The 13,524-nt window shown below is 40.5% G+C and overlaps 1 protein-coding gene across 3 annotated transcripts in view; it reads right to left on the bottom strand.

The window, feature by feature from the left end:
• Nucleotides 1-13,524, bottom strand: part of CCDC83 (coiled-coil domain containing 83) — a 75,719-nt gene that overhangs the window by 36,848 nt on the left and 25,347 nt on the right. For 2 of the 3 annotated variants that reach the window (XM_032168100.3, XM_032168101.2), the window contains exons 4-5: nucleotides 9,630-9,792; nucleotides 5,904-6,071 (exon numbers count right to left, since the gene is read on the bottom strand). In XM_032168100.3, coding sequence (XP_032023991.1) covers nucleotides 5,904-6,071; nucleotides 9,630-9,792 — 331 coding nt within the window. The remainder of the gene's footprint in view (nucleotides 1-5,903; nucleotides 6,072-9,629; nucleotides 9,793-13,524) is intronic. The other variant, XM_058446542.1, reaches the window with a different exon arrangement.

Below are 13,524 nucleotides of genomic sequence, written 5' to 3'. Positions count from 1 at the left end.
CTGACTTCTGGGGTGACATAGCTCCATTGTGGTGACCCTCTCTTGTGGCAGTGGCCTCTTCTCAGCCCCTTTTGGAGAAAACTGAACAGGAGCTAGCAGAAACACTGGCCAGGTAGTAATCTCTTTAGAGCTGCCCCAATTCACTGAATCACAGATTCAGAGGGCTATTTGAAGCAGATGGATTTGCGGCCTAACACACCTAGGTTCAAATCTCTGTTCCATTTGTTACTAACATTGTGACTTTGGTTAGGGCAATTAACTTCTCTGGGCCTGTTTTCTTATCTTTAAACTGGCCTAATTATATCTAACTCAAAGGAACTTGTAAGGATTAGACAAGACATGGAAAAGCAGATGCTGGAAATGTGAATCCTTTTGGAGATCACCTAGGGACTCTGATTTTATAGGCAAGAAAATTAACATTCAAAGAAACAATGTTACTTTTTTGTAAGGAGTCTTGAACCTAATTTTTAAAAATTCGCTGTTAGTGTACAAAGAACTTTTAAGAATCCCTGTCCTGTGCCCCAGTAAAGGACAAAAATAAAAATGCTCTGTGACTGTAATTATCTAATGACTTGTAATAACCCCTCACCTTCTCTATTCCTGGGCTTAATCTAAGGTTCCTTTTCCTTTTATCTAGGAGAAGTAGCCTTGGCCTGGGTATGTTAGTGACTGTTTTCTATACTAGTATCCAAATATCCCATTCTAGCTAAAGTTCAGAGAAGCAGCTCTAAGTATTTTCTCCTCCCCGCCCCCTGGGTTTCAGGGGAGGCTGCTGAGTAAGGCAGGTGACCGAGGAACAGTTTGTGCCATGAGGTGGTATTATGGACAAAGGCTGTTGGTCATCTTTGGTAAGGTGGATGATGGCACCAGATGTCTTTAGAACTGGGCTGGAGAATACTGCAAGAACTGTTCTGTGGGAAGTAGAAGAGAAGGGGGACAGGTATGCAGAGCAAAGCAGAGGTGCCAATGAGATGGACAGTCACAGATCAGGGGAGAGAAATGTGGGGAGGAGTCATGCCTAGAACCACCGCTGATATCATTCTGTCTTCAGTCTTCCCTTTCCTCATTTGTGTTACAACCAACAAGCATTACCCTTGGGAAGTCAAGCAACTTAATTTTTGTCTCTTTCCTTTAAAACTCATACTGTGAGGCAATTGACTTCTGCTCAATAAAATATATGGTAAATCCTATGACTTCTGGTTTCTTTGTGGTAACAAAAGGTCCTCCAACAAGTAATTAATATGTTCAGAATATTGCGACAATTTAAACTTCTTTCAAAGTTATGCCAATCCCCTTTCCTAACTTGGGCCTGCCGCCGTTTCCTCTGCCTTGAGCTTCTGTGATTCCTCTCTCAGTGCTGAAGGGAAGAGGGAAACATGGAAAATGGTAAGAAAGCTCTCACTTGACTGATACTGTCTCAAGCTCATGTCCACTTTCTGGACCTAGCTGGCATTTAAGGCTGACACATTGTGTCATGGGAGTGTTTTAGTAGGTTCTTGGAGGATAAGCTTCCCCATTTCAAATGAGATTTCATCTGCATTCCCTTGATCCAGGTCAAGTACTGTCCTTAGAAGTTGGTAACAACTTTTCTATTGGTCCCTGGTTTTCAATTCTGCACTCCCCTCCCACACATACAAAATCTCTGTTTTTCTGTTGGGGACCTATCACTGGCCCCCAACACCCTAGTCAGCTGTCCCCGGCAAGATTTCACATGACTGTTCCCTAACTCTCCCTCATAACAAGTCGACAAGAAACACTCTATTCAATCACCTGGTGGTCATCTTTCTTGTACTAATTAACTGTTGATGAGCATTTTGGATATTCTAGGAGAAAGCCTATAATTTCACATAGTTTCTCTTTTTCACATAACTGTAACCTAAATATATTACTTCTGATAAAACTGTATATCAAATGTCACTGCAAAAAAAATAAATAAATAAATAAAAAAGAAACACTCCTCCATTCTTTGCCCTGACAAACTCGGGAGTGCAGGCCCAGCCCAGGGCAGCAGCCACCTCTTATGTGTTCTGCTGTCAGTGCGGTTAGCTCGTCAGCCACTTATTCCCTAGATTTCTCAGGAATGAGTCATAAACTAGACCTGAATGCCCAGACTGCAGGGGACACATACTGAACCATCTGAGAAATCTCTCTGAAGACCTTTCACCTAGATTTGAGATGGAGGAGGAATTACCTTTTACCTGCTCCTCGGTGGGGGAAAGAGTAGGACTGATAGCACACCAAAAGCTCTTTCCAAAAGTTGTCCCCTAATTTCTAACAACCTTTTCCTGGCCTCTCTAACTTCTTGTATAGACTGGAATTTGATGGTCAAAGATGTGAAACTGGTTTTCTTTCTTCGTCAACTTGCAAATCTATGTGGTGGTATCTCATCTCATTTTGCCATCTCGGTTTAAACTGAGACTTTAAAAAGTTTTAATATCCTCTTTCACTTACAGCAACCTCCCAGCCCCCAACAATAGCCTGAGTTGATCTCTGTTCCTTGCATGTAAAGCAGCCTAACTAACACAAACCCCATAATCGTTGGAGGAGAATTCCAGGAAAATCATGAAAGAAGGAAGCCTGTGTAGAAGGTAGGATAAAAAGAGGGGATGTTGGTAGTAAGCCTTCAGATAGATTGATTTAGGAGTCTTGCTCATATTCATTGTGTCCAGTTAGTGGTCCCCAACATGTTTTAATAGTTCCCTGGTGGAGTGGCTGCTGCTACCTGGATGGTTAAGACAAGTCCCTAAAACTAATGGAAAATAATACAAGCCCATAACAACCATTTTCTTATAGCTGTGCCCCATGGCTTGACCAGCAAGTAATTCAATATTTAAATGTTTTTACCACCCCAAAGTTGAATACAACCGCATAAAAATTTTTAAGTCAAAGAAATCATCCTAGTTAATAATTAATTCATTAATTTAAGACAAGGTCTCTCTCTGTCGCCCAGACTGGAGTGCAGTGGCGCAATCTTGGCTCACTGCAACCTCTGCCTATTAGGCTCAGGTGATCCTCTCACCTAAGCCTCCCAAGTAGCTGGAACTGCAGGTGTGTGGCACCACACTCAGCTAACTTTTGTATTTTTGATAGAGATGGGGTTTCACTGTTGCTCAGGCTTGTCTCGAACCCCTGAGCTCAGGTGACCCACCCACCGTGGACCCCCCAAAATGCTGGGATTACAGGCGTGAGACACCACGCCTGGCCCAATCATCCAAACTTCTGATCAAGATACTGGGTTAAGTTTATATGAGAAGATCTTTATCTTTTCCTACTTTAAAAATGTAAAATAAATACTGGCTAAAATATTTGAAATTTTGAAAACATACCAGAAAAATAACTTTTTAAAAAGTATTTTACTGGTTAACAAATGCATAGGCAGATCAGTGAATCAGAATAGATAGTAGAGAATAAGATTCAGATATATATGAGAAAAGTATAATAAAGTTAGCACTTCAAATCAGTAGGATAAAAATTGATGATAAATGATGTTGGAACAACTGGAAAACCATTTGGTAAAAAAATAAAGTTGGATTACTCTCTCACACAAAAACAAAGACTTAAATATAAAAACAAAATCATAAAAATTTTACAATAAAATATTGGAGAATTCATTCATAATCTTTTAAACATAAAATCAAAGACTGATAAGTTGGGCACTTTAAAAGCACAACATTTCTTCATTAAAAAAACCACAAACAAAAAAACTAATGACAAATGGGAAAAATATTTGCAATTTATATCACAGTTAAAGAGCTAATTTCTTTAAAATGTAAAGAGTGCCACAACACAATAGAAAAATGGGTGACAGATGTGAACAAATGGTTCATGGAAAAGGAAATTCATATAGCTCTTGAAGTTATGAAAAGACACATTCAGTGTCACTTTTAATAAAAGAAATGGAAATTAAAACTACAATGAGATACCATTTTCGACTCATAAGACCGACAAAGAACAAAAATTTGGACACCACTCCCTGTTGCTGAAGATGTGGGAAAATAGGTATCCTCATGCATACTCGTAGAAGTACCACTTGGTACAACCTTTATGGAGGGCCACATTTATCACAGTAAAATAAACAGTCTGTTTCACACAACCATTTCTTTCAGAGATACACATAAATGAAATGACATAAATACAAGAATATTTGTCACAGGAAAATGAGATATGTGTAAGGATAGTCATTGCAGCATTATTTGTAATAGTAAAACACTAGAAACAACCTTAATGCTTATGTGTAAAAAACTGGTCAAAAAAATTATGGTTACCAGCCTGGGAAACACAGTGAGACCTCTACAAAAAATAAATAAAATTAGCTAGGTATGGCGGTACATGCCTGCTGTCCCAGCTGCTCAAGAGGCTGAGATGGGAGGATCGTTTGAGCCTGGGAGATTGAGGCTGCAGCGAGCTGTGTTCATGCAATTGCACTTCAGCTTGGGTGACAGAGTGAGACCCTGTCTCGAAAAAAAAAAAAAAAAAGGTACAATAAAACAATGCAACCACTGGAAGAATGAGGCAGTATTAAGATATACTGATTTAGAAGGATGTTCATGTTGTTACATGGAAAGCAAGTAAGACATCATATTTATAGCATGCTATTTGTGATATATATATATGCATAGAATATTTCTGACTGCTACATAAGAAACTGGTAATAGTGGGAGAGGATTTGAGTGGGGACAGAGGGAGTAGCAGGCGGGCACTCGTTCTCTTTTCAGAAGAAGAACCTTTTGACAAAGTGGAATTTCAAGCCCAGACTGATTTGGGGCCAAGTTTACACCACCACTGTGGTGCAGAGGCCCTAAGCTGCGAAACTTACATACAAATTGGTCCACAAGCAAAGAGCCCTGAATGGTGAACATGGGAACCACCCACAGGAACCCCTCCATAACGCAGGGCACTATCTCCAGCTGGGTCCTGGACTGTTGTCCACCCACAGCAACTCTTTTGGGCCAGACTTCCCACATTAATTCTGTCCTATGACTCTTCTGTGTCTGGGTCTCTGGTGTTCTTTTAAGCCACTATGCTTGTCTCAGTGACAGACAGCTGGCCCTCATCATGTCCAGATCTAGTCCTGGTAAGCTTCATTTCTGCTGACAGCATCCTACTCTATAGCCTCTCCACTTCTCATCTCATGTTTGTTCCTCAGTTTTCCCCTAGTTACAACTTAATTGACTTTGACATTTCTCCATGATGATTCTGGCTATCCAGCCGGGCTAAGCTGACTTAGCTTGCCCCAGGTGAGTTCTCTTTCTAATATAACCTGGCCTCAGGACACTCCTATCTTGGTGGAATTGCTCCTGTCCCAGTGTGGAAATATGCAGACCGCATCCATTGAATGAAGATTCTTTCTTCTTTTTTTTGAGACAAGGTCTGCTGTGTCACCCAGGCTGGAATGCAGTGGCACAATCACAGCTCCCTGCAGTCTTGACCATGGGGCTCAACTGATCCTCCCACCTCAGCCTCTCGAGTAGCTGGGGCTACAGGCAAGAGCCACCATGCCCAACTGATTTTTTAATTTTTTGTAGAGATATGGTCTCACTGTGTTGCCCAGGCTGGTCTCAAACTTCTGGGCTCAAGCGATCCTCCAGCCTCAGGCTGTTGAGATTACAGGCATGAGCCACCGCATCCAGCCAGAAGCTTCTTTCTTAAAGTCAGTTGGTCACAGGGCTTCTGCACACTGCCCCCCACCCGCCCATTTCTTTATTTCCCCTTCTCAGTTTCACAGGTGGTCCTGGGATCATTTTTTTGCTTCCTCCCTCCACCTTTACCCTTAGGCTCACAGCTGCTTGTGCTGACAGCAGAGTAATGAATAATTCAGGGAGTACACACTTTTTTCTTCCATCAATGTATGCCCTACTAAAGATGTTTTTTACTGAACTTGAACTAGTTTTGTTGCAACTGACCTGACATTTTCTCTGCATTCTCTTTAACTGTGTTGATGTCATTTTGTAAGGAGGTAATGAGTTTAGCATGTCGTTCACTCCCTACATTCTTGTACTCCTCCCAATATTCCTTTTCACTGAGTTTCTCAAGAAATAGTTTCTCAGCATTACTTATTTGCATGCGCATATCTGTTGAAAATAAAGACACTGTGTCATTTCTATTTTCCTTGTAACCATTATATGTTGCAATCTGGTTTTAAGAAGTTACGATCTGATATTAAAATACTGTTAACTCATAAATACTATTTTATATCTAAAATTTAGGAAATTCTAAACTATTCAAACTATTGTTTATCTATCTCCCGATTCAAAATCTACGTAAAATTAAACTTCTGATTACAAAGTAGATGTGTTGTTTGAGGATTGATTGAAAGACATAATAGACAACCCATATGCCTAGGAAGCTGCAAGTTTACACCATTCCTGTGATAGCTTAATAAGGGTCCTATTTTGTATAGTGTATCATATAATATGTATTCTTTATTAGTAAATTGTCATTTTTCTGGCCATTATACCCTCTTATTCTTTATTAGTAAATTGTCATTTTTCTGGCCACTATACCCTCTGAGCAAAAGTGATTTCAACTTGTGTCCTTCCCAGGTCTTTGGCAACCATTTTTGTAAGTAAATTGTTTAATTCAGTCATCTAAAGTTCATTTATTTGGATTTCTCTTGTATGAAATGATAGCCTCTGATAGTCATAATAACATGTCTTCTCCCACCCTGCTTTGGTAAAACCAGAGTGATGGGTAAGTTCCCTAGTTAAATATGTGCAAATATTGAACTATTTCAGGGATATAAGCTTTGTTTGCTAAACCTGATATTCTATTCAGTCTTTAGGCCAAATATCATGTTGCTGAATATTTTTGAAAAAGAAGCATTACAAAAGAGTCAAGTACAACAAACTTAATGGCTGTTTGTCTCATCACCATATATCACCTTGTTTGAGAGTTCTTTGAAGGCAAGACTACATTGTATTCATCTCTGTAAATCCAGCACTTAGCACAGAGCCTGGCAATTAGTTGGTGCTCAATAAATGTCTGTTGAATGACTGAAGCATTTCAATCAGGCCAGGGTGATATGCTTCAGTCCAGAGGTCCAGAAGGACTCAGGACTCATCTTTTTCCAAAGATGTACACAAGATACTATTTTTTTTTTTTGAGATGGAGTTTCACTCTGTCGCTCAGACTGGAGAGCAGTGGTGCGATCTCGACTCACTGCAACCTCTGCCTCCCAGGTTCAAGTGGTTCTCCTGCCTCAGCCTGCCAAGTAGCTGAGATCACAGGCACCCACCACCACGCCCAGCTAATTTTGTATTTTTAGTAGAGACAGGGTTTCACTATGTTGGCCAGGCTGGTCTCGAACTCCTGACCTCAGGCAATCTGCCTGCCTTGGCGTCCCAAAGTGCTAGGATTACAGGCATAAGTCACCATGCCTGGCCACAAGATACTATATTTAAAATCTCTTAACAAATGGTGGATATTTTTCATTAAACAATTATTAATACTACTATAAGCCAGATGGGCAGTTGTTCTCTCATTCGAGCAGACTGCTACTGTCTCAGGCCGGTGCCCCATTTGGCCTTTGAGGGGAGGGTTGGTAGATGTCACTGAAGATTGTAAAAGGAAGATGGATGTAGTGGCTGTTTTTCTACTTTCTTAGAACCTCTTCCCTTCCCTTCTAGTAACACATACACCCTGGAGATTTTTGTTTGTTTAAGCTGAGATCTGACAGCATGTGAGGCCTTGCATCCAGGTCAGAAGCACTCTGTCTTTCTGTGTTAAGTGATGTGAAAAGACTAACATCCCCTTTATGCTTAGGCTAGTTTGAGTTGGACTTTTTATCCTTGCAACTGAAAGAGTCCTTACTAAAAGTTGGATGAAAAGGGTTGCAGCAGTATTTCTCAAACCTTACTGTGCATAGGAATCCCCTGGGATCTTGTCAGAATGCGGATTCTGATTCAGTAGGTCTGGGTGGGGCCTGGGAATTGGCATTGTAACAAGCTGACAGGTGAAGCACCTGCTGCTGCTCCACACCAAAATGAGTTGCAAGGGACTACCTGGGACATAAAGTGACTACCTCGGAAATGTTTTCCAGACACTTCTGTTCTCTTACTTTCCTTCTCTTCCTCCATGTCTGTGAGCTTCCTTTCTTCCCATGCATGTCCAGTCCTCCTCTACTGTGCTCAGTCATGCAGTGTGGCCCAGTCTTGTATGACACATCCCCATGCTCAGCCCAAACCATCAACAGGCGCATCTCAACTAACTAGGCCCATTCCTTTAGAAGGCAGTTTAGCAAGCACACCTAAGCATCCTTTGGGGTCTCACTCCATCTCAAGGGACTTATTAAAGTATTCCTTCCAAACATAAGCAGAACTCTCTTGGAAAGAAGTCGTGCAAAATATACTATCTACCACGTCATGACATCCCTATTGCCAATGAAGAGACTTGGGTAGGAGGAGGTCTATGGGAACAGTTTTGGACTCCCCTAAAAATGAAACTTGCCTATTGATGTTTGGTCTTGGAAACGATTTCACTCAAAACAACAAATATCTATTGAGTGGAGAGCCTGTTTGTGCAAAGTGCTCAGCTAAGTAGGCACTTGGAGAAATCCAGAAATACGTGGATTTCCTAAGGGCTAGCAAATGATAGCACTTAGGTCTCTTTCTCGTGTTTTCCAGCTTCCTAGCAGGGATGTTATTTATGGAGGTTTTGGCAAAAGTCGTCCTAGAAATCTTAGCAGCAAGTTTAGAATGAAAGAATAGGAATTTCAAAATGTGTATGTCAGAACTGCATGATTTACCCTCAGTACCATGGTATTTCCTAAGCCTACAGCAAGAGTATGCCCTGGGTCTTTCATTGCCTGTACCTCGTGTCATTACTACCCATGTTCTCCAAGCTTCCCCTTTCCCAACTCTAATCCCTATTTCCCCCATCTAATGGGGTGCTTGGCTCCCTTAGAGATATTAGGGGAAACATCTTTCATGGTTATATTTGCCTTATCATTCCCAAATCTAAGCTGAAGCTGAAGCCAATGAAACCACCAAACAACGGAATTAAAAAAAAAAAAAGAAAAAGAAAAAGAACAAAACCCTACTATGAGTAATGGTGTTTAACAAGATACTGTCCTGTTGTAAGAGTCAGATGAGGCTGGGCATGGGGGCTCACGCCTGTAATCCCAGAACTTTGGGAGACTGAGGTGGGACTATCCCTTGAGCCCAGGAGTTCGAGACCAGCCTGGGCAACATAGCAAGACCTCATCTCTACAAAAAAGGGACAAAATTCTCAGGCATAGTGGTGTGCACCTGGAGTCCCAGCTACTTGGGAGGCTGAGGTGGGAGGACTGCATGAGCCCGGGAGGTTAAGATTGCAGTAAGCTGAGATCGCACCACTCCACTCCAGCCTGGGTGACTGAACTACACCCTATCTCAAAAAAAACAGTCAGATAAATTTCATCTGTTTTTGATCACTACCCTTCTTCCACCTCCTTGCTTGGCTTCATTACCTATACCCACTTTATTATTTCCCTCTCCTGCCCATTTACCTACATGTGTTTGTGGCTGCGGTGGTAATGATGCCGTTTAAAATATACTCACAGCATTTTGAACATATTGGAAGAATAAAGCATTAATATATTCAAGAAATAACTTGGCACAACTCTATGATAGTTTTCTATGTTCCTAAATCACCTCTCAAGTTTTTTTCCTGGTCTCTTTCAAACTTCCATTTTTCCTTCATCGCTTCTTCAACATCCTCTCTTGTCACAACTGGCAATCCCTCTGCCTTCTCTTCACTCAGTTCCTTTAGTAGATGCCGTATGTGCCAAATCTGTTCTTCTTTTAAGCGGCTATTCTGTCATGAAAATCAACAGTAATTCATGTTTGATCAACTATCTACACTGTTTTTCCTCAAAATAGAGTCAAGAAGTTCCTGGCCTTTGGGTATCACAGGAAGCCAAGTGGGAAGCCTGGACTTCTACTTCCACCAGGCATTATAAGGTGGTATCCCTACTTCCCCTGGCGGAGCAATGCCAATAAAAGCTAGGTAAAACAGAAGATTACAAATAAGATCTAGAGTCTTAAGACATTATACAAAAATGTCCAGGTTTCAATAAATCACTCATCATACCAAGAACCAGGGAAGATTGTAAACTAAATGAAAAATGACAATATGTAGATGCCAATACTAAGGTGGCTGACATTTTAGAATTATTATTTTTAATACTTATTTTTTATTTTTATTTTTTTTTAGAGATGAGGTCTTGCTATGTTGCTATGCTGCTCTGAAATTCACTTGGCCTCTCAAAGTGCTGGGATTACAGGTGTGAGCCAGCAAGCCTGGCCTATAACAAAAGATTCATGTTACTGGAGTATTAGAGGGAGAGAAAGAGGGCAGGGTTGAAAAAGTACTCAAATAAATAATGGCTGGAAACTCCCCAAATTTCCAAGAGACATAAACCTATGAATTCAAGAAGCTGAGCGTACCCCAAACAAGATAAGCAGGAAGAAATCCATGTTAAGACACATCATAATCAAACTTCTGAAAACTAAATACAAGGGAAAAGTCTTAAAAGCAGTCAGAGAAAAACCACACCTTACCTATAGGGGAAAAACAATTAGCATACAGGGCATACCTAATTAGAATATCCAAAATCTGGGCAGCGTGTGGTGGCTCATGCCTGTAATTCCAGTGCTTTGGGAGGCAGAGGTGGGGGGATTACTTGAGGCCAGGAGATCAAGACAAGCCTGGACAGCATAGTGAGACCCTGTGTCTACAAAAAATTTAAAATTTAGTCAGGCATGGTGGTGCCTGTAGTCTCAGCTATTCAGGAGGCTGAGGAGGGAAGATTGCTTTAGCCCAGGAGTTTGAGGTTACAGTGAGCTATGATCGCACCATTGCACTCCAGCTTGGGTGACAGAGAAAGACCCAGTTTCAAAAAATAAAAATAAGAAAATTCAAAATCTGAAATGCTCTAAATCTGAAACTTTTTTTTTTTTTTTTTTGGGATGGAGTCTTGCTCTGTCACCAAGGCTGGAGTGCAGTGGTGGGTTCTTGGCTCACTGCAACCTCCACCTTCCTGGTTCAAGCAATTCTCCTGCCTCAGCCTCCCAAGTAGGTGGGATTATAGGCACCCACCACCACACCCGGCTAATTTTTTTTTGTAATTTTAGTAGAGACGGGATTTCACCATGTTGGCCAGGCTGGTCTCGAACTCCTGACCTCAGGTGATCATCTGCCTTGGCCTCCCAAAGTGCTGGGATTACAGGCATGAGCCACTGTGCCCAGCCTAAAATCTGAAACTTCTTGAGTACTAACATGATGCCACAAATGGAAAATGACACACCTGATGTCATGTGACAGGTTGCAGTCAAAATGCAGACACACCAAACACAGTTTATTCAACATCCCCAAGGGGAAAATAAAGTTAACTTCAGGCTATGTGTATAAGGTGTATATGCAACATAAATGAATTTCATGTTTCGACTTGAGTCCCATCCCCAAGGTATATCATTCTGTATGTGCAGATATTCCAAAATCTAAAAGAATCTGAAATTGGAAACACTTCTGGTCCCAAGCATTTCAGTTAAGGGGTACTCAAACTATGTCGGCATATTTTTCATCAGAAACCATGCTAGCTAGAAGAAAGGCAATAGGAAGAGTGGCACGTTATTTTTTATGTGATAAAAATAAAGAACCGTCCATCTAGAATGCTAGACCCAGTGAAAATACCTAACAAAACATGTATAGGACTTGCACAGTGAAAATTAGAAAATGCTGATTAAAAAAAATCAAGATCTGGGCCCAGCACAGTGGCTCTTGCCTGTAATACCTGCACTTTGGGAGGCCAAGGCAGGTGAATTGCTTGAGCTTAGGAGTTCAAGACCAGCCTGGGCAACATGGAGAAACCCCGTCTCTACAAAAAATTTAAAAATTAGCCAGGTGTGGTGGTGCATGCCTGTAGTCCCAGCTACTTGGAAGGCTGAGGTGGGAGCCCAGAAGGTTGTGGCTGCAGTGAGCCGTAATTGTGCCACTGCACTCAAGGCTGGGTGACTGAAGGAGATCCTGTCTCAATAAATAAATAAATTAAATAAATAAAAATAAAACAAGATCTAAATAAATGGAGAAGCATATCATGTTCGTGGATTGGAAGACAGCATAGTAAAGACTTCCCAATTTTGATATACAGCTTTAATATAATCCCTATGTAAAGCTTAGTAAGTTTTCTTTGGTTCGGGGGGCAAATATATACAAGATAATTCTAAAATTTATATGGGAAGACAAAGGAGCCAGTATAGCTAAAATGATTTTGAAAAACAAGAATAAAGCAAGAGGAATTAATTTACCTTATTTCGAGATGTATTATATAGCTATAGTAATCAAGACTATATGGTATAGACAGAGGGGTAGGCATAGAGATCAACTGAAGAGAATAGAGAACTCAGAAACAGACCCACACAAGGCGGGGCGCGGTGGCTCACGCCTGTAATTCCAACACTTTGGGAGGCTGAGGCGAGTGGATCGCTTGAAGTCAGTTCAAGACCAGCCTGGCCAACATGGTGAAATCACATCTTTATTAAAAATACAAAATTAGCCAGGCATGGTGGCGGCTGCTTGTAATCCCAGCTACTGAGGAGGCTGAGGCAGTAGAATCGTTTGAACCCAGGAGGTAGAGGTTGCAGTGAGCTGAGATATTGCCACTGCACTCCAGCTCGGGCAACAAAGCAAAACTCCATCTCAAAAAAAAAAAAAAAAAAAAATTGTTAATCCTCAAACTTATCCTTATCAAATTTTACTTTATGTATTTTGAGGCTCAGTTATTAGGAGAAAGTGGTACCTCATTGTGGTTTTTATTTGCATTTCTCGAATAACTATGTTGAGCATCTTTTCATGTGCTTGTTAGCCATTTGTATATTTTCTTTGGAGAAATGCCTATTCAATGTCGAACTTATTTTTGACAAAGATATGAAAGCAATTCAATGCAGGAAAGATAGCTTTATCAACTAATAGTTCAGATGCAACTGGACATCTGCAGGTAGAAAAAAAAAAGAAGAATCTTGATCTAAGCCTCACACCTTATACACAAACTAACTCAAAATGGACCATGATTTAAATGTAAAAGGTGAAACTACAAAAATTTTAGAATAAAACATAGGAGAAAATCTTTGGGATTTAGGGCTAGGCAAAGAGTTTGAAAACTTGACACTGAAAGCATAATCCATAAAGGAAAAATTGATAAACTGGACTTCACTAAAATTAAAAACTTTTACTCTGTTACAGACCCTTTTGTGAGGATGAAAAACTACAGACTAGGAGAAAATATTTGCAAATAACATATCCAAGAAAGGACTAGTTTTAGAAGAATATATATATATATATATATATATATATATATATATGTAAAACTCAAGAGTACAAAAAGTCTAATTATAAAATGAACAAAAGACAAACAAGCACATGAAAAGACATTCAACATCATTAGCCACTAGGGAAATGCAAATTAAAACCACACTGAGATATTACTACACACCTACCAAAAGGCTAACATAAAATAGTGCATAGCGGCATCACTAATTCTGGAGAGGA

This window comes from Hylobates moloch, unplaced genomic scaffold (assembly GCF_009828535.3).
Source record: "Hylobates moloch isolate HMO894 unplaced genomic scaffold, HMol_V3 SCAFFOLD_11, whole genome shotgun sequence".
In the NCBI taxonomy this organism is placed as follows: Eukaryota; Metazoa; Chordata; class Mammalia; order Primates; family Hylobatidae; genus Hylobates; species Hylobates moloch.
Note: the sequence above shows the minus strand (reverse complement) of the source record. Positions and strands in the feature narration are given on the sequence as shown.